Source organism: Alosa sapidissima, chromosome 2 (genome assembly GCF_018492685.1).
Source record: "Alosa sapidissima isolate fAloSap1 chromosome 2, fAloSap1.pri, whole genome shotgun sequence".
NCBI classification, from domain to species: domain Eukaryota; kingdom Metazoa; phylum Chordata; class Actinopteri; order Clupeiformes; family Clupeidae; genus Alosa; species Alosa sapidissima.
In genome coordinates, this window is record NC_055958.1 from 17,515,591 (window position 1) to 17,537,790 (window position 22,200).

At 39.2% G+C, this 22,200-nt stretch overlaps 1 protein-coding gene across 4 annotated transcripts; it reads right to left on the reverse strand.

Moving 5' to 3' along the window:
* Positions 1-2,321: 2,321 nt before the first annotated feature.
* LOC121703927 (high affinity immunoglobulin epsilon receptor subunit gamma-like) lies at positions 2,322-18,128 on the reverse strand. Of its 4 annotated transcripts, none has more exons than XM_042084402.1 (8): positions 17,990-18,128; positions 5,619-5,716; positions 5,467-5,508; positions 4,866-4,934; positions 4,517-4,546; positions 4,000-4,062; positions 3,887-3,916; positions 2,322-3,674 (listed from the first exon to the last, which is right to left on the reverse strand). In XM_042084402.1, exons 1-8 carry the CDS (start codon positions 18,045-18,047, stop codon positions 3,597-3,599), a joined length of 468 nt encoding a protein of 155 aa, XP_041940336.1. In that variant the 5' UTR covers positions 18,048-18,128; the 3' UTR covers positions 2,322-3,596. The 4 variants fall into 4 exon arrangements, with proteins under 4 accessions (XP_041940336.1, XP_041940334.1, XP_041940335.1 ...); XM_042084400.1 differs by having other exon boundaries at positions 4,517-4,549; positions 17,990-18,127; XM_042084401.1 differs by having other exon boundaries at positions 4,866-4,937; positions 17,990-18,127.
* Positions 18,129-22,200: the final 4,072 nt, after the last annotated feature.

The following is a 22,200-nucleotide window of genomic DNA, read 5'->3' on the forward strand; positions in this document are numbered from 1 at the left end:
TCTTACATCTGAATGTAGTTGTGAATGTGTTATGTGGTGTGTTGGAACAGTAGGGGTGTCTGACTACTTCTCCTTGGCTTGACTTGCAAGTCTCTCACTTCTTCTCCATGGTAACCAAAGACTTACTGAAGTGATTGTATGGACTAAACAATCTCTCAGCACAACCCTGAATCAACTTACACCACCTAATAGCTGAACATTGTACACAAGCTTGTGTGCTCACGCAGACATACATACGTTACTAAGACTCAGGGTTGTGTGGAGATTGCTAGGACTGGGCTGGTTTCTCTAACAGACATGTTGAACCCTTGCTGGGCTGGGTGAAGGTCTCGTAACACACACACACACACACAGGGGAGGGCCTGTATGTCCAGCATGGTGTGACGTGCCATGTTTGCATCACAGCCACAGAATGTGGTTTCCACAGCCATCATACTACATTCGAAGACTGTAGTACACTTAGCTCTGTGGACGCCGTGGACGTCTCTTGGACATGCAGTCCCCCCTTCTATGTGCCGTTGGACTCCTTGTGTCTGTCTCGTCTCCGTTCAGTCTCTGTCGCGGTCCTCTGCCGTTTGTGGGGTCGTTTTTTTTGGTTAGACTCATCAGCTGTGCAACTATGCATTATAGTCCTCCACTCAGTCTTGACGACACGGCTTCACCAAATGGATCCCTAACCGACCCTCTCCCTCTTGCTTAATGGCTGTACACGTTAGCGGAGAGGGTTGTGGGAATTTACAAGCTCTATCCCAAAGCAAAAATCCAAATATTACATGTATGACAAACACAGATACCAAAGACTTTTTTTCCTCTGTCTCTTTTCTTTTTTCCCGAAGCGTGAGTGTGTTATGAGACCTAGCCGAAACCCAGGTGATTTAGCTCTAACCTCAGTAATTCCAAAGCTTAGATGTATATTTTGGTATTTTTCTGAGATACTTAACGTAAAAGACGGGGAAAAAAAAGAAACAAAAAAGTTTGTCGTTTTCAATATCTTGTTTGTTGGGTGTATTGCTCTTTTTTCTGTCACCGCATGGAGTTACTTACAGAACTGTCTTACTCTTGGTAGGTAAATGAAATAGTATTTTTGTATGTTTTTTGGGTGTGTCCATGTGTGTGATATCAGTTTCACTGCCCAAGTTACCAAAACAAGGAAAAATGGGGGGAAAAAAATGTTGAAAAAAAAAACTTGTACATAAACACATCAGTGGAACTCTCTTTCAAAAGAAAGAAATGCGTCATATAAGCATTTGTTATTCTCATCTCCTGCAACTATGGCTCAAGGAATGTGTGCCCCTTTCTCTTCTAAAATTGTTATTCTTGACTCTGTAGAACTCTCACTGTTGTCATAGTGACGCTTTTTTGTGGGGCCCCGGATGTCACTGCACTGGGATACCCACCCCGCTCTTGGTTACCATGGGGACACACATCAGTGACCAGACTGTAAATGGGCTGCAACATGGTGGTGTAGTACTGAATGACTGTAGAAATTTTGAAGTATGTGAATCAGAATACATGGTAGATTGATGCATTTTTTTTGTTCTGCTGTATTGTTTTCCTTTTTTATATATTATATATATATATAAAGATAATCTTTTACTGTAGGTGTACAGTTTTTTTTTCTTTTGTTGTAAACATCATTAAACCATTTTTCAAGTGTTTTAATATTGTATCTCAGCACTGTCTTTATGTCTCGAATTTTACTGCCTCACATGTGCTTCAACATAAACTCATTGAGGTTTGATTATGTCAAGTACAATGGCCTAGGCTATATGTATGGCAGTTTACTGAATAGTTGTAGGTCTAACACTCATATCTTTATTTATTTTAGAATTGAATGCATTTTATAGAATTGATGCATTTTCATCATTAACATCAACAATCTGTATTTCATATAAAAAGATTGATTAATTACAAAAACTAAATTTCTTTGTGAACACTAACCTTAGAATTCATAAATTCTGAATTAAGAAGGAAAAGGAACTCTCAGTAGCTATATCTGAAACGGCAACCTACATTAATTTCATCACCGGTGTTCCAGAGCTTTTAGTGCCTCAAAACATCACAAAGATATCGCATGAAACAGCACAACCAGAGCTATCCAATGGTATAGTCACTAGTTGCTGTGATGAGCAGTTTGTGAGAAAACTAACTTTGAATTTGCATCAAATTTACATTCTGCATACAGCTGCATCCATTCTTCTCAGTTGAGTAGCTCACAAACTCTTCACTCATATGACAAACCATATCAGACATACCAAACAGCCAAATCTTTTAGAACTTACCAAATCTATGGTATATTGTGCTTATCTGTACAGTTAGGCTCAAGATTATAAAAGGTGGTTTATTTGCTTTCCATATCAAAGCATGCACAGATCAACATTGGGCTACATGACATCTGCACATATGCAAACACGGGTTGTATACTTTATTCAACGTTCCAGTAACTGGTCTTCGGTGAATAAAGACCAGATGGTAGCCTAACCTGAAACGCATGCTTAGATGGGCCAAGATAAGAGCTTAAACATAAAGGTAGTAAATAGTCAAGGAGCTAAGTGGGTTAAACTGTAACCAGGGTTGGGTAGTAATGGATTACATGTAATCTGGATTATGTGATCAGATTACAAAAATCAAGTAACTATAATCAACCCAGATTACAATTAAAAAAAAATGTGTAATTAGATTATAGGTTTGTTTGTTCACTAGATGTCACTATCATCCAATTGCCTGTGTAGTTTCTTGACAAGAAAAAGGTTCAAATCAAAACCCAAGATGGAAGAGCCGTCCATAGATATTAGAAAGCTAGATACCGCATTGTCCGTCGAGTTCTATTAGGTGCCATACGTAAACGCGGCCGCCATATTGCTGGGGGCAACACTTGCCGGCAATCAGAGACACCTGTCTGATTTCCAGTCAGTCACATGTTTCTCCATTGGCCTCCAGTGATTGTTGCCCCCACCAATATGGCGGTGCTATTTACATACGTTTTGGAGCCCAATGCAGTATCTAGCTTTCTAATGTCTATGGAGCCGTCGACGTCGAACGATAGACCTGTTTCAATCAGGAAAAATGTGTTCTGTAGGCCTACCTGGCAATATCACCAACTGAATGCATCTGAATTAAAGATTGGGAAATAAGAATGTGTATGTCGTGTGTTCACGTTATTGATTACAAAAATTGCCATGTAATCTGTAGTCAGTAATGGATTACATTTCAAAGTAATCTGACCCAACCCTGACTGTAAGAGATGGTCATCAGTGCAAAGCCTTGCATGATATAAATTCAATTGTTCTTCATCAAACTGTAAATTCAACTGTATAGGCCTAGTGAATTATGGAGACAGATGGACAGTACTAGCAAACAGTGGACATTTTACAGAGGTATTCAGTAAATTAGAGAAATGACTGGCATTTCAAGGTTAAAGGAATACGTTTGACCAATATTTCTGTTGAATTATATGAAATTATCATAAATTGATGAAGAACCTGACTCAAAAAGGTGAATTATCAAGATGTTGTTTGTAGGTGATGCAGACAAATGTATGTCCCCCTCCCATTTTAAAATCAAACCTACACAGTTGAATCAAGAGGACGACCAGCTCATTTTGGTGGATGCGGGGGTGGAAGAGGCCTCATCTCCAGTGAGTTGTAAGTATCTGCACTTGTCTGTTGGAGAGACTGGAGAAGGAGAGAGAGACATGACCAAGGTCAAGGTGATTAGTTTGACTGAACAGAAGCCAGACACTCATTATTGCTGGGACACCATTTGTAGAGAAGTAAAGTAAATGGGGCATGGAACCACTGTTTGAGTCATTTGTGGTTCTAGAGGTAAGGACACCATTAGGCTGCCAATGAGCAATGACAGACAGATTGAGTCTATTTCACTGTACCTCATACAATTGGGTCCTGCTTGCTTGGGCCTGTGGGCAAAAGGAAAATACATATCATGCATAGCAAACACATTTAAGTATACAGGCACATTTTAGGAACCGAATGGACTCACATCCTTCTTCTTCTTCTTGTTCTGGATTTGTGCGTAGGTGTCTCCCGTCCGGTGCTGCAGAGCCTGTAAACAGCAAACAAACAGCTTTATCAGGTAGTGCACTTTGTCACAGCTTACACTGTCTCTGTGTCATACCTGAGTCGACCTCATGAGGGCACTGCTGGATACCTTACATCTCCACCGACAGTTTGTATGGAGCTCTTCAGGCCCAAGATCTAGCCCAGACAGTCTGTGTTCACTTTGACCCACTCACAGATGGGTCATAAGAGTAACTGGATGATGTGCTGTTCTTGTTCAACTTTTGTATGTTGTTTTTTTATATTGTTCTCTTAACTCTTACAGATTTCCTTACAATAAGACAAACACAGGTGGCCTTTAACATAAAAGTAAAGCCCCGTGTCACCTGTCAACCAGTCAGATTTTTGGGCGAGCACTTAGCTTCTTAGCTTTCTGTAGACCCTTTGTGGTTAATGCTGCTGATGACATGGGACTAATAGGCTGTGGTCTGCAAACTCACCGCATAGTGATCATCTGCTGCTGGGGCCCGCTGCTGAAAGAGAGTGAACAGTACATCCGGTTCACAGTGGAAACTTAGTCTCATATTAACCATTACTGATTGGTTTTGCATACAAACAAACACGCAAGCAAGATTGTGGAGTATACATGTATATATGAACAATAATAATTAGTGTACAGAAGAACACATCTCACAACCATTTTACAGCTTTCACAGGTCCAAGTATCAAGTCTCAAACCTACAGATGGTTTACGAAGATATTAAGTCTTTCTTGTGCAAACACGCAAAACACACGCGCGCGCACACACACACACACACACACAGATATGATCTAACAGATGGTACTCACTCGTCGCACTGCCCCAGTCTCTGGGTTGCTCTGGGTGCCCACTGCCTCGTAAGTACCCCCTTCACCCTCCTGCTGAGAACAAATGTCCGTAGGTGATGAGATGCAACTGACAATCACACACCAACACACACACACGAAGACAACACAGGTGCAGCAGACCACAGCTCAAAAGAAGTGCATGCGTATGCCTTTTATCACAACCCTAGAAATGTTTTGAAATGTTTTGGATAATAAAACTGCTGTAGCACTAACTTATGCATTTTACTAGTTGACATAAATTTAGATTAAACAAAACAGACTGCTAGGTACTGTATATTTTGTCGAAACAAATGCATCCACAACATGTGAACGAAAATGAATGATCACTACGAATCTACGAAAGGGCTAACAGCAAAGCACCTGATCACTTTTTTTAAACAACAACAACAAAACAATTTTTTTTCAACATCTTGCCCTGAACAATATGTAATCTGGGGAACTATGTTTGTCAAAACCCTTTTCTATGCTAATGTCCACTAAAAATGCAAAGTGAACACATAACAGCACATATATAAGAAAAGCACAATACGTAAGCGATGCTGAAGGATTCCTCTACACTTACTGTCTGGTTGTTCTCTTCTTGCGTAGTTGGACTCCTCAAAAACTACAGGAAGAGCAAGAAGGAAAGCCAGACAGGTAAACATGAGCCTGTTGTTGTGATCATTGCGGACTGATAATGTTTCATTATGTGATGGACCTGGGGTGACCTCTGACCTTCTCTCTGAAGTAGAGCGCCGTGAAGACGATGCAGTAGAGGAGGAGAACGGCATCTAAGACGTAGCAGATCACTGGGTCACTCACAGATGTAGCCTCTGTAGGACAAACACACACACACACGCACATGCACACGCATGCACGCACGCACACACACACACACACACACACACACACACACACACACACAAATGTATTATCATCAGAGGAGAACGGCATCTAAGATGTAGCAGATCACTGGGTCACTCACAGATGTAGCCTCTGTAGGACAAACATGCACGCGCACACGCACGCACGCACACACACACACACACACAAATGTATTATCATCAATAATAAAAATAATAATCACACAGAATTCCCATGCCCCTCTTCACTGTAGAGCACATACAGTGTGAATGGCTTTAGCCAGGTCTGACACAAGGTCTCCCTGCTGGCAGGTGACACATGCCTGAGTTAATGCTCTTCACACTGGTCACTTTGAGAATCACCCAGAGACCTGAGATGAAAGGTGAGGAAAGGTTGAGGTGAGGTTGCTTTTCTCCGTATATACGAATGAAATACAGTGCAACAGCAGTGACCTCTCCCTCATTCAGTATGCAGACGACATGGCCTTAATTGCCTGCCTTCAGGATTCAAACAGCTCTCCCTACCTGCAGTGCATCAACACCCTGACTTCATGGTTTGACAGCAGCTTCCTGGATCTCAACATCATCAAGACAAAGGAGATGTGGCTGGGAAGCAGTAAGAGAGGAGGCAACAAAGACTCTGTGCCCACCTTCAAGCCAATCAGCATGAAGGGTCAGGAAGTGGAGCAGGTCACTCAATTCAAATACCTCTGAACAATAATAGACAACCAGTTAAATTTCCAAAACCATGTGGACTATGTGTACAAGAAAGGGAGACAGCGCCTGGCCCTTCTGAGGAAGCTCGGGAGCCTCAACACCAGCCAGCGCACAATGACCATGGTCTTCAAATCACTGACCGAGAGCGTGCTGACATTCAACATCGTGTCATGGTATGGGCACGAGAGTGTGGCTATCCGACCCGAGCCCGACGGGTCGGGTTCGGACAAATATTTAGAAATTCGGGTTCAGTTCGGGTTCGAACATGGGGCGATATGCATTGGAAGCTTTACATTTAAAATTCCTTATTATGTTGGGTAAACAACAGGTCTGCTTTACATGATGCAAACGTTTGTTTTTTGAGAATAAAGTAAAATGTAAAAAAGACCTAATAGCTTTCTTCCTGTGTGCAAGATTTGTTTGTCGTGACAAGGCATTTCAGGCATGCCGCCGCGTTGTCACGATACATAAACAAATGGTTATGCACATTTCGCACATATGCACATAAGCACAGTCTTGGGTGACGTTAAAAAAAGTTGTTAGCCTATCAGGAGATTTTAAGATTATTTGCGTTGCATACTGTGGTAAAGACATAGGCCTACCGGAAGGTCGTCTCGTTCAACTGGATGAGGATTTCCTCGAGTTGCCCCAATTAACGTCGATGCTGCATATGGATCAGTGACAGAGGCACTGTAGTTTCAACGACTGTTGCAGTTCATTTGTAAGACTTTTGGTAAGACAAGAATTCTATTTCAATAGGCTATGCTGCTTGGGCCTCTTGTGTTAATGTGCGCTGTGTGTGACCTGCGTGCGTGCATTTTGAGCGTGCGCTCATTTGATTCTGTAGACAATTTGTTGTGTGTTCCGTTTAATGGGCTAAAAAGACAGGCTATCCACAAACGTGAACGTTTAATCACTATCATGGGAATAACTGAGGCATCATCTGCTTCGGGCTCGGACATAAAAATGAAAATGCCTGTTGGGTTCGGACGCAACTCTGTTGGACGCGGGCCGGGTTCGGACAGAAATTTGCGGCCCGATCCGCACTCTAATGGGCACCTCTCGGTCAAACAGAAGAACACACTGGCACAAATCGTCAACCAGGCCGGAAAGATCTTTGGACATAAACAACATCAACTCCCACACTTGTACTCACAGATTTTAATAAAAAAGGCCTTACAGGTTTATAAAGATCCCACTCATCCACTGTTCTTTCCAGCTGCTGCCATCAGGACGGAGACTTGCAGTCCCAATGGCAAGGAAGAATGGTTACAAGTGGTCATCCATTCCCCCAGCCGTGACCATTCTTAACAAAGAACTGCCCATGGTCAGATAGATGTATGCAGTTAGGCATTTTATCTTACTCATTTATTTATATCTTTTAACTCCTCTGGAGCAAACTGGACTGATTTTATAGTTTTTACTTATATATTCCTATTTATATCTATTTATTGTGCATAGTGTTGTATTGTTTGTGATGTGTGTGTGTTTTTTTGTGTGTATAGACAAATTTCCATTTTATGTATAGTTTGATGGATATTAAAGAAGTCTAAGGAAAGAGACTTGGTTCTGACTGCCCAACACAGGGTAACCAGGGTAACCAGCCTGACCTCTTCGCCCACATGTTTTACAAAACAAAATTATTTATACTTCTGCCAAATATTGATTTAATGTTGATTTTCTCTATATCAATATGTTTGTTCTGACTGAAAAATGACAGTTTCACATGCCAAAATAAAAAAAGAAGCGTTTTCCTCTTTCTAACATTTTTATGAAAAATGGCATGTCCAAAATTATTCATACCCTTTTAAAATAATCAATGGAAACATCTTTATTTGCATTCACAACTGGTTCGAATCCCGACCAGTAGGAATGGCTGAAGTGCCCTTGAGCAAGGCACCTAACCCCTCACTGCTCCCCGACCGCCGCTGTTGTTGTAGGCAGCTCACTGCGCCGGGATTAGTGTGTGCTTCACCTCACTGTGTGTTCACTGTGTGCTGATTGTGTTTTATTAATTCACGGATTGAGATAAATGCAGAGACCAAATTTCCATCACGGGATCAAAAGAGTATATATACTTACTTATATGTATACACAATGAATTTTTAACAGCAATCCGGGTTTATGAGTCAGAAACGATTATTTGCCATCACTCTGGCCTTGTGCTCACTTTTTTGATGGATTGAGGTCTAGACTCTGGCTCTGCTTCTCTAAAATGTTGATATTGTTCTCTGTTTACCATTTCTTGCCTTGTTTGGTTGTATGTTTTAGATCATTGTGTGGTTTAATGGTCCAATAGTGCCTATTGGGGCAGGTCTCTTGGCAGACTGTCTGATCTTTTCCTACAAAAATCTCAATGTAGCCCCTTGTTTTAGTGTTACCATTTACATTGAGAAGTTCACCAGGTCCCATTGTCTGAAAAACACTCAAAACTAATACATAGTTATTCTCCACTGGGGGGATGGTGGTTTGGTGGTTGAAATTTTCCCTCTATCCCAAAATGGATCACTTGGTCATCATGGATTCTGATCATGGACCACTGTTCTCCAAACATGCACAACTCAGCTAAACCATTATAAGGGCACACCTGGACATGGCCCAAGATTGGCATAAGAAAGCATTAAATCCCAATGACACCATGTCCATTTCAATTGTGGGGCTGTGAGAATGATTCTTTTGGGATGTTTTTCAACCAGGGGGACCTGGTGACCTTCTCAAAGTAAAGCAAGCAAGAGGCTACACTAAGATTCTGGAGGAAAAGATCAGGTAGTGTGCCAAGAGACCTGCCCCAACAGGCGTCATTGGAACATTAAATCATAATGATCCAAAACATACAACCAAACAAGTCAAGAAATGGTTAATAAAGAGCAATGTCAACATTTTAGAGTCCAGACCTCAATCCATCAAAAAAGTGAGCACAAGGCCAGTAACCGTTTGTGCCTCATAACCGGATTGCTGCTAAAAAGGTGCGGCCTACAATCATTGTGGAGACATAGAGAGGCTTGGTAGGTATTATAAAAACCATTTTGAGAGTTTTGATGGCAAATAAAGATGTTTCCATTGATTATTCTAAAAGGGTATGAATGATTGTGGACACACCATTTTCATAGAAATGTAAAAAAAAAGACAAAAATGCTTATTTTTTTTATTCCAATTTTCTACCACATTGTCTTACAACCTTTTGGCATGTGGCAGTGTCATTTTCAGTCAAAATAAACACATTGGTCAAGAGAAAATCAACATTACTATAAATCAATATTTGCCAGGGGTACGAATAATTTTGTTCTTAACTGTATTTTATCACTAATTCTCTGTAGATACTTGCATTACAATGAGTAGTGCTTATAGCCATTTACAGATTTAGTACAACACTACAGAACTCAGGCCGCCTCATTTCTCATCATCCAGCCTACCAGCTTTGTGTTTTCTGTCTCTTTCAGCACAGATGGTTATCAGGAGACTCCCTGACCCTCAGCAGAAAAACACCCTGAGCAGGCGTGGGCGCCTGCGAGCAGCGTGGTGGAGCCTGCAGGTGAGGTTATTTCTGTTTCGCAGGGGAGGAAGAGCACTGGGCTTCCGCACCCCTCTGTGGTCAGGCTGTGTCAGTGGCGCAGTATCTAGTTCAGCGGTCGCCTACCCACAACTGGTGTGCTAACAGCTCTCTCTCTCTCTATCTGTCTCTCTCTCTTTCTCTCTCTGCGTGTGTGTGTGCATGTGGTGTGTGAGTTTCTGCATGTGCATGTGCTTTTGAGAGTGTGAAAGAGAATAACACAAAGACATGCAGTGCACCTGTCCGCTATAGACAATTACAGACACCAGAAAATGTACCTAATTTTGTGTACAAAATAGGTCCACGAAAAGTAAAGTGACTGTTCCATAAATGTGACCCTTTCTGGGTTCAGCATCAGGCCTTGTGATCACATGCCAGTTCCTTTCTTTCAAACTTTCTTTCTGTCTCTCTAGTTTTCTTACCTTCTCCCTCCACCTTCAGTTTCCACTGTGCTCTGAGTTTAGAGACGAGATCCTTTTGTGTCTGTTGGCAGGCTGAATTGTCAGGGCCTACCGGACCCACATCAAACGCAGCAGCTCATCCTTTTCCCAATGAAAGTTAACAAAGGCTAGAAATGGTCATATAGTTGAGGGAATAGCTATAGAAAAATACAACCAGTATTGCAAACCAGTTGCTGATATTCCACCAGAATGTATCACTGTTTAGTGTATGAAGAATGCACTCTATTCATATTGCATTATTGTCCCAGATAAGTGAAAAATCTTGCCTAATGAGTACCCATTGATAACAGACACGACAACCTGCAGTGGAAATGAGAGTTTCTTGAAGACAACACAGAACCATGTGTGTGGATATTGGATATAAGATGATTCAAAAGAGGTTCCCTTGAATACAGGGTGTCTACCTCCTAAGCTGTAAAGCCAGTCACATACTATCTATTGCCATTCCCAAAGAAATGGAGTCAAATTCTGTCATTACTCACTTGCAGTTATTGGATAATTAATCAATGAGCACATCAAACATTCTTCATTCTTATCTTAGCAATTTCTGAATGAAAATAAAGCCAGTGTTAAAGTGTTTAGTGTTAAAACCTAAAATCTAGCAACGTACAGAAAACTACAAAATGACATCAATATTTGTGTATAAAGGCACTGATATGCTCATCCGTGTAGTTCATACTGTTGTGATTAGATATATACCCTACTTCATATGTATACATATATGGACTAGAGACCTCCATACCCTACATGTGTATACATATATGAACCAGAGACCTTCATACCCTGTATATGTATACATATATGGACCTGAGATCGCCAAACCCTACATGTGTATACATATATGAACTAGAGACCTCCATACCCTGTACATATCTGGACCTGAGATCTCCATACCCTACATGTGTATATATGGACCTGAGATCAGGACTTTGAGATGGTTGTATGTTACACATCAGATAGAAGTTCAGACAAGCAACGTAAAGCCAGAGAGAAGATGTTCTGAATTCTGCCGACAACAATGTCTCTGTTCTGAATCTGTGAGCGTATATACCCCCTTTTCACTCTGACAATGTCATTGTCTATCTCCCTTTTATAGGGTTTTATTTATAGGGTAAGCTGTCATCAATTTCTTGAAATTGTTCATTAGAAAAATGAATACACAGAAATCATTAAATCACCATGAAACACGGTGCCACAAAAGTAGATTACTTAGTAAGTTTTTTACTTACTAAGTCTCCCTTCCTCAGTGTGTCTGCATACAGTATGTGTTCATATTCATAGCTGACAATAACATGACATGCCGCTATACTTCACAATGCAATGATCATACGTGCTCATCAGTGCGTCTCTACAAACCTACCAGCGTGGACATCATCATATGTGTCCAATATGTGACGATACTTGTTCACATCGACTTACAAGTGAGATTATATCAAGCAAAACAGGAAATAAATCATCTTGCCAGAAAAAAAGCTGGAAAAGCATCTGTGATCTTTGCACATGAGCACCTGTGCATTTGAAAGTAAATGAAACCAAGTGTTTCAGTAAGAAGATGTGAAAGCTAAGATGAAAATACATCCAGCCATCTGAGACCTTATTTGTGCAATATCCTCTAACCCCCTTTGTGGTATGAGCCTTTTGTAAATCTAAAAAATTATAATGTTAAAATAATAACATAACATACGCATTAAATTGCACTTTGTGATCATGTGAAATGTGTCTCATTACAAGTCATTACTAATCTAGTGCTGCCATCGTCCCAAAAGATTGTTTAAATATCAATAGTTGTGTGTATCTTCAAGCATTTTGTTATAATAGAGAGTACATGTGAGTATAAGGTTTTGCTGGTTTAGTTGGTGCTGTTGCTATGTTTGCTAGGCTGTTTGCTATGATAGTGGTTCAGTTCCTAAGTTGCAGTTGAGGTGGTTACTTGAGTGTTGCTAGGGTAGTCATGGTGTTTTTTAGGGTCTGAGTGACAGAAAAGAGAGGAAAGGTTGCATTACATGTTAGAGTATAAAGACAGAGAAAGTGGTATAGTCATGATGCAGTGTATAAATAGATTAACATAGTGAAATGTTCTTGCAAATCAAAAAACTGTGTAGGCAGAGGACTTTACTTGACTACAATGGGTTTACTGAGGTATTATAATATAAATATATTGTGACTGATTGTTTGATTGATTTATTGATTGATTGATTGATTGATTGACTGACTGACTGATTAACAACCTCAGATTACAAAAACAACAATGTGCATAAGATTAAAAAGCACTCTAGCAGAGCGATAAATTCTAAAGTACGATTAAAAAAGTATGCAAATAGGCCAACACATTACTGAGTGACTCTGAAACAGAAGACTAAAATGGAGGACTGATTTGTAAGAGGGACTTCTGTTACACCCACAACTTCCCACAGAAATAATTGTTGCATGAATCTGTACTTTTTAATATGATAATTCCACAGATTTAATTTTCCCACAAACATAATTGTCACCTAAGTTTGAAAAAAGTAAGTAAGTAAAATGTATTTATACAGCACATTTAAACACAGCTTTCACTGACCAAAGTGCTGTACAGAATAAAATAAAGAAACCAAAAAGAAATAAAGCAGAAAATAGCAGACAGACACAGATCAACAATGACAACAGGAGACATGTACAGAGTTACAGACAGGGCAACAGACAGACACAGATCAACAATGACAACAGGAGACATGTACAGAGTTACAGACAGGGCAACAGACAGACACAGATCAACAATGACAACAGGAGACATGTACAGAGTTACAGACAGGGCAACAGACAGACACAGATCAACAATGACAACAGGAGACATGTACAGAGTTACAGACAGGGCAACAGACAGACACAGATCAACAATGACAACAGGAGACATGTACAGAGTTACAGACAGGGCAACAGACAGAGAGTTAGGGAGCTGGGGAGGATAAGGTACAAAGGTGGGTTTTGAGCCTAGACTTAAAAACACTGATGGAGGGGGCATTTTTAATGTCCAAGGGCAATTGGTTCCACAGCCGTGGCGCTGCAACTGCAAAGGCTCGGTCACCTTTTTGTTTGAGCCTTGACCGGGGCACATGGAGGAGAGCTTTGTCATTTGATAGTTAAATAAAAAAGTTATTTCAAGTGTGGAAAGGTAAAAAAAAAGTAGTACACCAAATGTGATGAATCAAAAACAATGAATTTGTACCTGCTATCAGTTTAGAAAATATGTTGTCACAAATCTAAAGGCCATGTAATGAAATTTCCTCAAAATATAATCCTTCATCCCACCTCACACTAGCACACACTTTTGTTGTCATATGTTTTGTCGTCACAATCTGTGATAACACAGTAAAATGTAATCGTAATCAACAAAGCCGCCACTTAGTGATGGTATGCGTGGCAGTGTTAAAAACAAATCTAATCGAACGTCGGTGGCTGAGTGCGCTGGTCTGAGTGCGCTGGCTCTGGTGTGCGATGGATTTTAGTATTCACTTAATTTTTTATATGGTCTAATATGTCCAGTTTATAGGGTTTAGTAAGAATGGACTGAATGTATGAATTCATTGTTTGTCTTATAATCACACAGTTGTTGGCATTGTGTCTTCATCAGCCTAATTGGAATTGTGGAATTCATCATCCATTATTGGCATGGGGTGTTCTTCTTCAAGTTTATTCACAGACCTCCATCATAAAGGAGTTCTGTCTAACTTGCACTGGACAGGTTAGCAGTATGATCATCTTAGATTAATAGTACTGGATCATTTTTTGACCATCATCTACAATGCAGGCCACGTCCTTTTGTATCAGTCAGTGTTTAAATAATTTTTTTTATATAAATATCAAACAACCTGTAGACAAACTCTCACACACATCTCAATTTTGGAGCCTGGCCTCTAGTTATAAAGGAAATTAAGATGGACATTAAGCTATAGGATATTTCACTAGGGGTGTAAAGGTACACATATTCATACCGAACCGTTTAGGATGTTAGGTTCAATACAGATCTGTACCGAATGTACCAAATGCAGTCTTTCAGACAGGCTTTTTGCATGCGGACCATGTTTTAAATTCAAGTTCCCACACAAACATAAGTGGTCAATTAAACGTCAAAATACCATTACTGTTGTGCATCAGCAATATTGTCAGTGAATTTTAAATTAGCAGTACCTGCAGGCTCACTACCGAAAATGAACCAAACCGTGACTTCAAAACTGAGGTACACATGTGTACCGTTACACCCTTTTATTATACAGCTCTTCACGCTCCATTAACTTGAATTGGATTTCCAAACATTCCACAATAATATAAATTCATGCAATTACCGCTGTCAACAGCAACTAGCCATATAATAAGCGGGTTAATGTAGGCTATTGAACGCCGGTCATTATCAGTAAAATAAGTCCAGTTCGCCATGCCGGGACTTATTTTCCTGATAATGAACGTGTTATATATATCCCTTATCCCTTACATAACACACAACACTCAGGAAATGGTGATGACTATTGACAGTGGAATATGTGCTTTATTATACTTACATCACATTCTAACAAAGAGGGAAATGAGTTATTGTGTATAAGTTAGGATTTTTGTGGGATTATTACGTATATATAATGCATATTTGTATCATTTGTGGCTTAGCTTGTAAAGGTGTTATGTTTGTGAATGTAAAAGACCCCTCACTAGCCTGGGTGAACCCAGCCCTGTTAGCAAATTTGAATTTGCTCTGCAGGTACATCTGTAAGGAGCTGTAAGGCCAGGATCTTTGGACCAAAGCAGCCAAATGGCCACCCCCCTTCTCAAACAAAGAACATTCACCACACAGGGGTGCCAGGGGTAACTAATTAACACACAGTCAAATTACTCCAAAAAGAGAAACTGGTTTGATTGTCATGCTGTGAATATTAGTCATGTTTGGTCTTGAATTGATACTTTAATGTGGACAGTCTGATCATTTTTTCATTATAATTGAATGTGTTTTTGCATAGTTATAGACTAGTTACTACGCTGTAGACACTTATATCTTTACCTCAACTGACCAATGAGGGTTGTGCATATTCAAATGGTGTTTGGGATAAAGCAGGGTTGCCCTTTCTGGTCTACCGCTGGCTGGAGGTCACTCTCTCCTTTCTCTGACCTCTCGACCCCCCACCCCCCTTTCTTTGCTTTGTTTTCTTTATATTTGATGTATTGTTTTATTTGATGTTTAACATCTAACTTGTTTTATAATTTGTTGTTTATGTTTAAGTTTGTTAGTTGGTTAGTTGACCTTACATTAAATCTAAGTGATATTGGTTTACAATTAAGGTTATGGTTTATTGGTTAATAAATCATAATTTGACCACCATTTATTCTCGTATGCCACTACTCTGCTACTACTTGGTAATTATTCAAAGTCAAGTTCTTAATTTTATGGAGTCAGATTAATCATAGTTTCTCGTAATATTTACCACTGCTTCTCCATTCTGTCCTGTTCAAAACACATTAAACGTAACATTTTACAGAGCCCATTGACACCCGTTTCCGAACTTTTTTTGGTGATTGGGGAATGGACATCAATGGGATCCTTTCCAGACCAACCTGCAGAGCAAAATCAAATTTGCCAACAGGTTCACCTGAGCCTCACACTTGGCAGACTTATTTTTGCTTAAAATTCTCTGTGACACAAGGAACAAGGTCATTAGTTAACTTCTACTACCACCCATGCTTTGTTCTTGCTAGAAAAGGTTTGTTTCATATGTACATTTGGATTTTCATCAAAGTCGGAGACATAAATATAAACAGAGAGCGAAAGAGAATGGAGCCACTTGAGAGATACATAGGCTACATGGTGTGGTTAAAAATATTTGAATTTGATTTTGAAAAGGCATGGTGTACATGCTATAATGATTATAATGTAATCCCTTCAATTTCTCAGTGTAACTGGTTTCTATTCTTAATACAGTTTTTCATATTTTGTAAATACGTAAATACGTCATCTGGAAGACATGTTTTCAGTTACTTCACAACGCTCACCGTGGGACCATTACATAACTAAATTGAAACCAGATAAAATGCTGAAGTAATACCACATGTCTGATCCAAGTTGTACCAGTAAATCAGTAGCTATAAATCATTAAGAGGCTTTTAAAAAGCAGTGATGAGTTCTGGTCTAAAACAACCAAGCAATTTTAAAGGCTTACCTGAACCTTGTACACGGCAACTGTTGACACTGATAAACACTTGGTAGCATAAATGGTGTATTCTGGTGAAACAGTTGTTATATAGGCTAATTGTTTTTTCTCATATTTTTGTAGGGTGGTCCTTCCCAAACCAAAGAACTGGCCTATAATAGGAACAACAGGTATGGTGATTCTCAAGCTGGTTGTTTTAGTTTATACTTTTTTAGTAGTTTTTGTGAGAAAAGTGTGTATTTTGTTGGAATTTTGACCTTTTGTTTTCAGGATTATTGATTGAATCTGAAAACAGTAATTCATAATTCTCTACTTTTCAAGACTATATGCATAGTCTATATACTTTTCAAGACTTTTTTCTCCTCCATTTTATAAATGTACACTGAATAAACATGAACGACATGTTTTGGTATCATATTTCATGAAACATTTTTCTCAAATTCTATGCACAAATCTCTCATATGTTATGGACAAAAGTCATGCAGAATCCATACTGTTAAATTAATTGACTGGTTATTGAGATTGCTTCGTGTTACTTTTATATTTTTGCTCAATATAAATCCTCAGTGAATTATTTTATAAAAATAAAATAGCAAATGGCCAGCCTTGACACAATACACTGTGTGACATTTAACATCATGTAAAGATAAATACAGTATTACTGTTTGAGTGTTATTATTATTTAATTAATATAGTTATGCAAGTATAATATATCAGGCTTTCTGCAATATGGGGATATTGTTTAATTATACTAGGTTGTTCAATAAACACCTTCATATGTGAAACATTGGTTTAAAATGTGTTGTTTGGTTTTAGAAAGTAAATTATGCAAACATAAATTGAAAGAAATTAGTAAAAAAAAACATAAGATGTAAATATATACTTGTATGTATACATTATAAAGTAAACCATAACTTTTGTAAGATTTGTATACTTGCGTCTACAAACTGAGTCTACAATAATCAGTCAAAACCCAACAGTCAAAGAAAAAGTGGTGAGATGTAGCCATCTTTGATGATGAACTGTTACCCAAGAGGGCCTTGTTTTGTCAGCTCTGTTTGTCTCTGTGATTGCGACACGGAAACCAATGCGAAAATAGGTTAAGAGTACTTTTTGGCTTCCAGTCAGCGGAAAAGACAAAAAGTTATATGTACTACAAATATACCTCACATTCATTCAAAATTATGTGAACACAACAGTCAGTGTTGCACGGTGGTCCACACAGAGCCTGTCTTCGAGTTGAAGGAGGCCTCCAAGCAGGTAAACCTGCAATGGATATGAGAGCGAGAGAGAGACCAGAGAGACTGGTCAAGATATGATAATGGATGAACAGATATTTTCTTACCTGCTACATGGACCATCAAGGACAGTGGAAGGAGTTTGATGGTCCTCCACATTCTCATCACTGTCTCGGCCGTAGCCCTCCACCTCTGTCTCTCTTTCTCTGAATCAGTGGTGGTTCTAATGACCTCACTGCTGCTGATACTCTTCCTCTTTCATACCCTCCCCACCAACCCCCAAGACTCTCTGAACAACTAGTTCATGCCTCCCACCATAACCAACAGGAAGTGGCTATGTTGAGTAGCTCCCCCTGGTGGTCTTCTGTGTATCTATCAGTAAATAAATAGATGCATTAGTGGTCTGATCCACATGATTCTTCATCTGAGCTTATGAGTTAGATCACTGAGAGTGAAAGTTGGTCTTAATGTGATTCTAATTGTAGGTGGGAGGACACAAAAGCATCTGAGCAAGGCACTAATGTCTGGTGCGTAGGTGTGTAGGTTTCAAATGAGGTGTGTAGGTTTCAAATGATTGGCCAAACTTCATGTATGTATGCCCATGTTACAAAGTATTTCCTGGAGTTACTTTGTTCATGTGATGGTTGCCGTCAGAGTGAGCATGTTATCCATACAGGCAAACAGATACTGCAAGCATTTTCCTGCAACCACTAATTCAGATCCTCTATTGATCTTTATGGCATGGCTAGTTAATGGGGAGATTATGCGTGCTGTTATTAACAATTGACAAGAAGATGTGGTGTTGTTGTGTGAGACAAAACTGCAGGCATTGAAAATAGTTTCTGACCAGTTTTGTGATGGTCACTCAATACAACACAAAACTCAAAGTCTTTGGCCAGGTCGAGGAATGCATGACGTTCTCTTCTTTCTTTTTTGTAGCCTGCATCTGATGCCATGCATTGTTCAATGTTTGAAGCATCCTTGAAAAACCTGACATACAACCTTCCGATACTGAGATGCCAATCAAGTTATATCTTTCAGTTATCGTCAACTATGCCTCCAACCAAATATATTAAACCACCACCTACCTAGCAACCGACATAGCAACCATTGAAATAAAGAATCTATATCAGTTTCCATAGCAACCAACATGATTACCTTAGAAACCATCATAGAAACAGCTTTGTTTAGCATAGCAACAACCATGTCTATCTAAGCAAAACTATTGTCACTATCTCTACATTATCTGTTTTAACACTGTATATTTTACATCATGTTTTGCATTTTTATGCACTGGTAATTCCTCGGAATTGCATTTTCTAGTTAAAACTCTGGCAGACATTTTTGTCCAAAGTGACATGTAATAAGCGTTATCATTAAAAAATAAAAATTCAAAGTAGTCACATAGCCTATAATATGAATAATAGTAATAGACTAAACTAGAAAATGTAATTTCGAGGAAATTACCAGTGCATGAAAATGCAAAACATATGGTGTGAAATATATTGTTAAAACAAATGATGTGCTAATTGGCAACCAACATGATGAGGTTTAATATAGTTGGAATGACTGAACTAGGTAGATGAGGTTTAATATAGTTGGAATGACTGAACAGTTAAATAGGTGGATAGTTTAAATGGTTAAATTATTTGCTAGGTAGATGAGGTTTAATATAGTTGGAATGACAAACAGTTGTGGGCAGAAGAAACAGTTGAACAGGATATATAGTCTTAACAGAGCCAGTTTGTATGCTTAAAGCCTGAGACAGAGTATACGTTTTAAAAGTTAAATGTAGATAGTGTAATGAATGTTATTAGACAGAAAGTTGAATGGATGTAGATAGGCAGATTGTTTAATGGATGTTGATGGATAGTTTAATGGGTGGATAAGTGAATGGTTTGAAGAGGATGAATGGATAGAAAGTTGGATGGAATGTGCCTTATATCCTTGTAGAATGGAGAGACACAGAGAGAGTTGGAGAGTTCAACAGAAAGCAGTTGATACAGGTGCAATCAGTTTAACTGGCTCTTTGATGGGGCCTAGTTGAGCAGCTGGAAGTTGATACAGGTGCAAATCAAGTTAATTAGCCCATTGTGATGTCATCAGCCTAATGTTAAGTCTATGGGGACATTTTGAGTAGTTTTTAATTAATAGTAAAAGTATAAAAGTTACAAAGTTGAAAAATACAAAGCCCAGACGTCCTAAGTAAGACCTACGTAACATAAGTTTGAATGAAGTTTCTACGTTATACGGTTCAAGCTGCATTAACTGCGTTAGAAGAAGAAAAATAACTAGAAAATGCAATTCCAGGGAATTACCAGTGCATGAAAATGCAAAACATATGGTGTGAAATATATTGTTAAAACAGATGATAGTTGAATGGATGTTGATAGGCAGATTGTTTAATGGATGTTGATGGATAGTTTAATGGGTGGATGAGTGAATGGCTTGAAGAGGATGAATGGATAGAAAGTTGGATGAAATGTGCCTTATATCCTTGTAGAATGGAGTCACAGAAAGAGTTGGCCTAGTTCAGCAGAAAGCAGTTGATACAGGTGCAATCAGTTGAACTGATTCTTTGATGGGGCCTAGATGAGCAGCTGAAAGTTGATACAAGTGGGTATGTGTACGGTCACTAAATGTACACATAAATTATTTTATTGTAAGGCCCCCGATGAACGAAAGTCCACGAAACTTGGCATGCATTCGGAGGGTGTCATAATGATCCTACACTTCCAATTTTGTGAAGTTTTGACTATGTTAGGTCACAGATACCTGCGATTACAACACCTCATTTTTACTTTTTTGTGTTTAACTAGGTGGCGCTATACATGAAATGAGTGGTTATGGAATGGGTTGACATGGCCCTTTGAGATCAACATACAAAAAAAAACGGTCCTCCTAAACCAGGGGTCTCAAACTCAAATGAGCTGGGGGCCAATTCTGCCAACGTCATCTGATTGGAGGGCCGGCTATTTCTGAAAATGCAATATTCTTTTTTTCAAATACCACACACAACTGCAAACAGAAAGTGCAAGTGTTTTTATCTAGTTTTAGACACCTGTGCTAGCAACCTTAGCTTATAAATAAAATAATGATAAAATAAATATTAATACAAATTATAAAACAAATGAAAAGCATAAAAACAGGTATGTGTGTGTTTCACACCAAATAAAAATATTTTCCTCTCATAACTTTTTTAAACCTGGCAAACTATAGGCGTCAGGGTTAAGAAAGCAACACCATTCAATTTTTATATCAAAATTTCAAAAGGCCATGGCTCTAAAGTGGTCAGAGATAAAGTCCTACTGTAAATGTAAAAATCTTTGAGTAAAACAAAAGTTTATGAAGGGGGTAAATTTACCCATCTAATTTGCGACTGGATGGCAAGCACCTCAAATTATGCACCTTTCAGTAAATACTGGAACATATTTGAGCAGGTTTACTTTCCTTTTTTCATATTACCCACATAACAAATTAACAGGAAAACACCTAAGATGTATACCAACACCTAAGATGTGTATGGTTTAGTGATGCATTACTAAACCACAAGGCCTACAATAAAGTATTCTGGTCAAATCAGTTCCTTTCGCGGGTAATCAGAAGTTCGCATCATATTGCGGGTGACTTTAGAGCCCTATTTCTACTAGCCCTGCTGTCTGTACCACGTCCATTACGGACACTATCATCACGATTACCACTGCAACCTCCAACCTATGTTGGGCAGAGGGTCAAAATAAGCATGGTATGCTTAGTGGACACCGTCGTATACACCCAGACGCACCTCCATTCAATAGACGATCGATCGATCATAATCTCCTAAAGGATATTCTCCTTCAGATTTAGAATAGGTGAATAGCATAGCCTACCTAAGACTTCATCACACGTAAACGTTTTTCAACATTTGGTGTAGGTCTATTTCTGCTTAAATTTATGCAACACTATGGCCTGCATCGCTTCCGCGTTATTACAAATGCACGTCTTTGTGTTTCTCGCGTGTAATACAAGTATTTCCTGAAAACTTTGCGCAGCGATTTTGGGTTTGAATGAAGCTCTGGATGTCTAGCACATAGTGGAGCAGAGTAGGCTACAAATGAGATTTGTCACCGTACTTGGAACTATCGTCTATTTGAATCAGTATCGTTGTTTGTCGCAATTAAAGATAGTCTCAAGGGCCGGATTACATTATTATTTTGACATATGTCGCGGGCCGGATTTGGCCCGCGGGCCGGGTGTTTGAGACCCCTGTCCTAAACCCTACGGTTCTCGAGATATTCACAGAAAACTGTGTCTGCCCTACCCTCCTTTTGGGGGTCCA

Excerpts from the sequence above, each read along its gene's own strand:
- LOC121703927 (XM_042084399.1), bottom strand. The coding sequence starts at position 18,047 with ATGAGAATGTGGAGGACCATCAAACTCCTTCCACTGTCCTTGATGGTC. Across the intron at positions 4,550-4,865 it reads AGACTGGGGCAGTGCGACGA|CAGCGGGCCCCAGCAGCAGA; the intron begins GTGAGTACCATC and ends ACTCTCTTTCAG. Across the intron at positions 3,917-3,999 it reads ACAAGAAGAAGAAGAAGGAT|GCCCAAGCAAGCAGGACCCA; the intron begins GTGAGTCCATTC and ends TTTTGCCCACAG.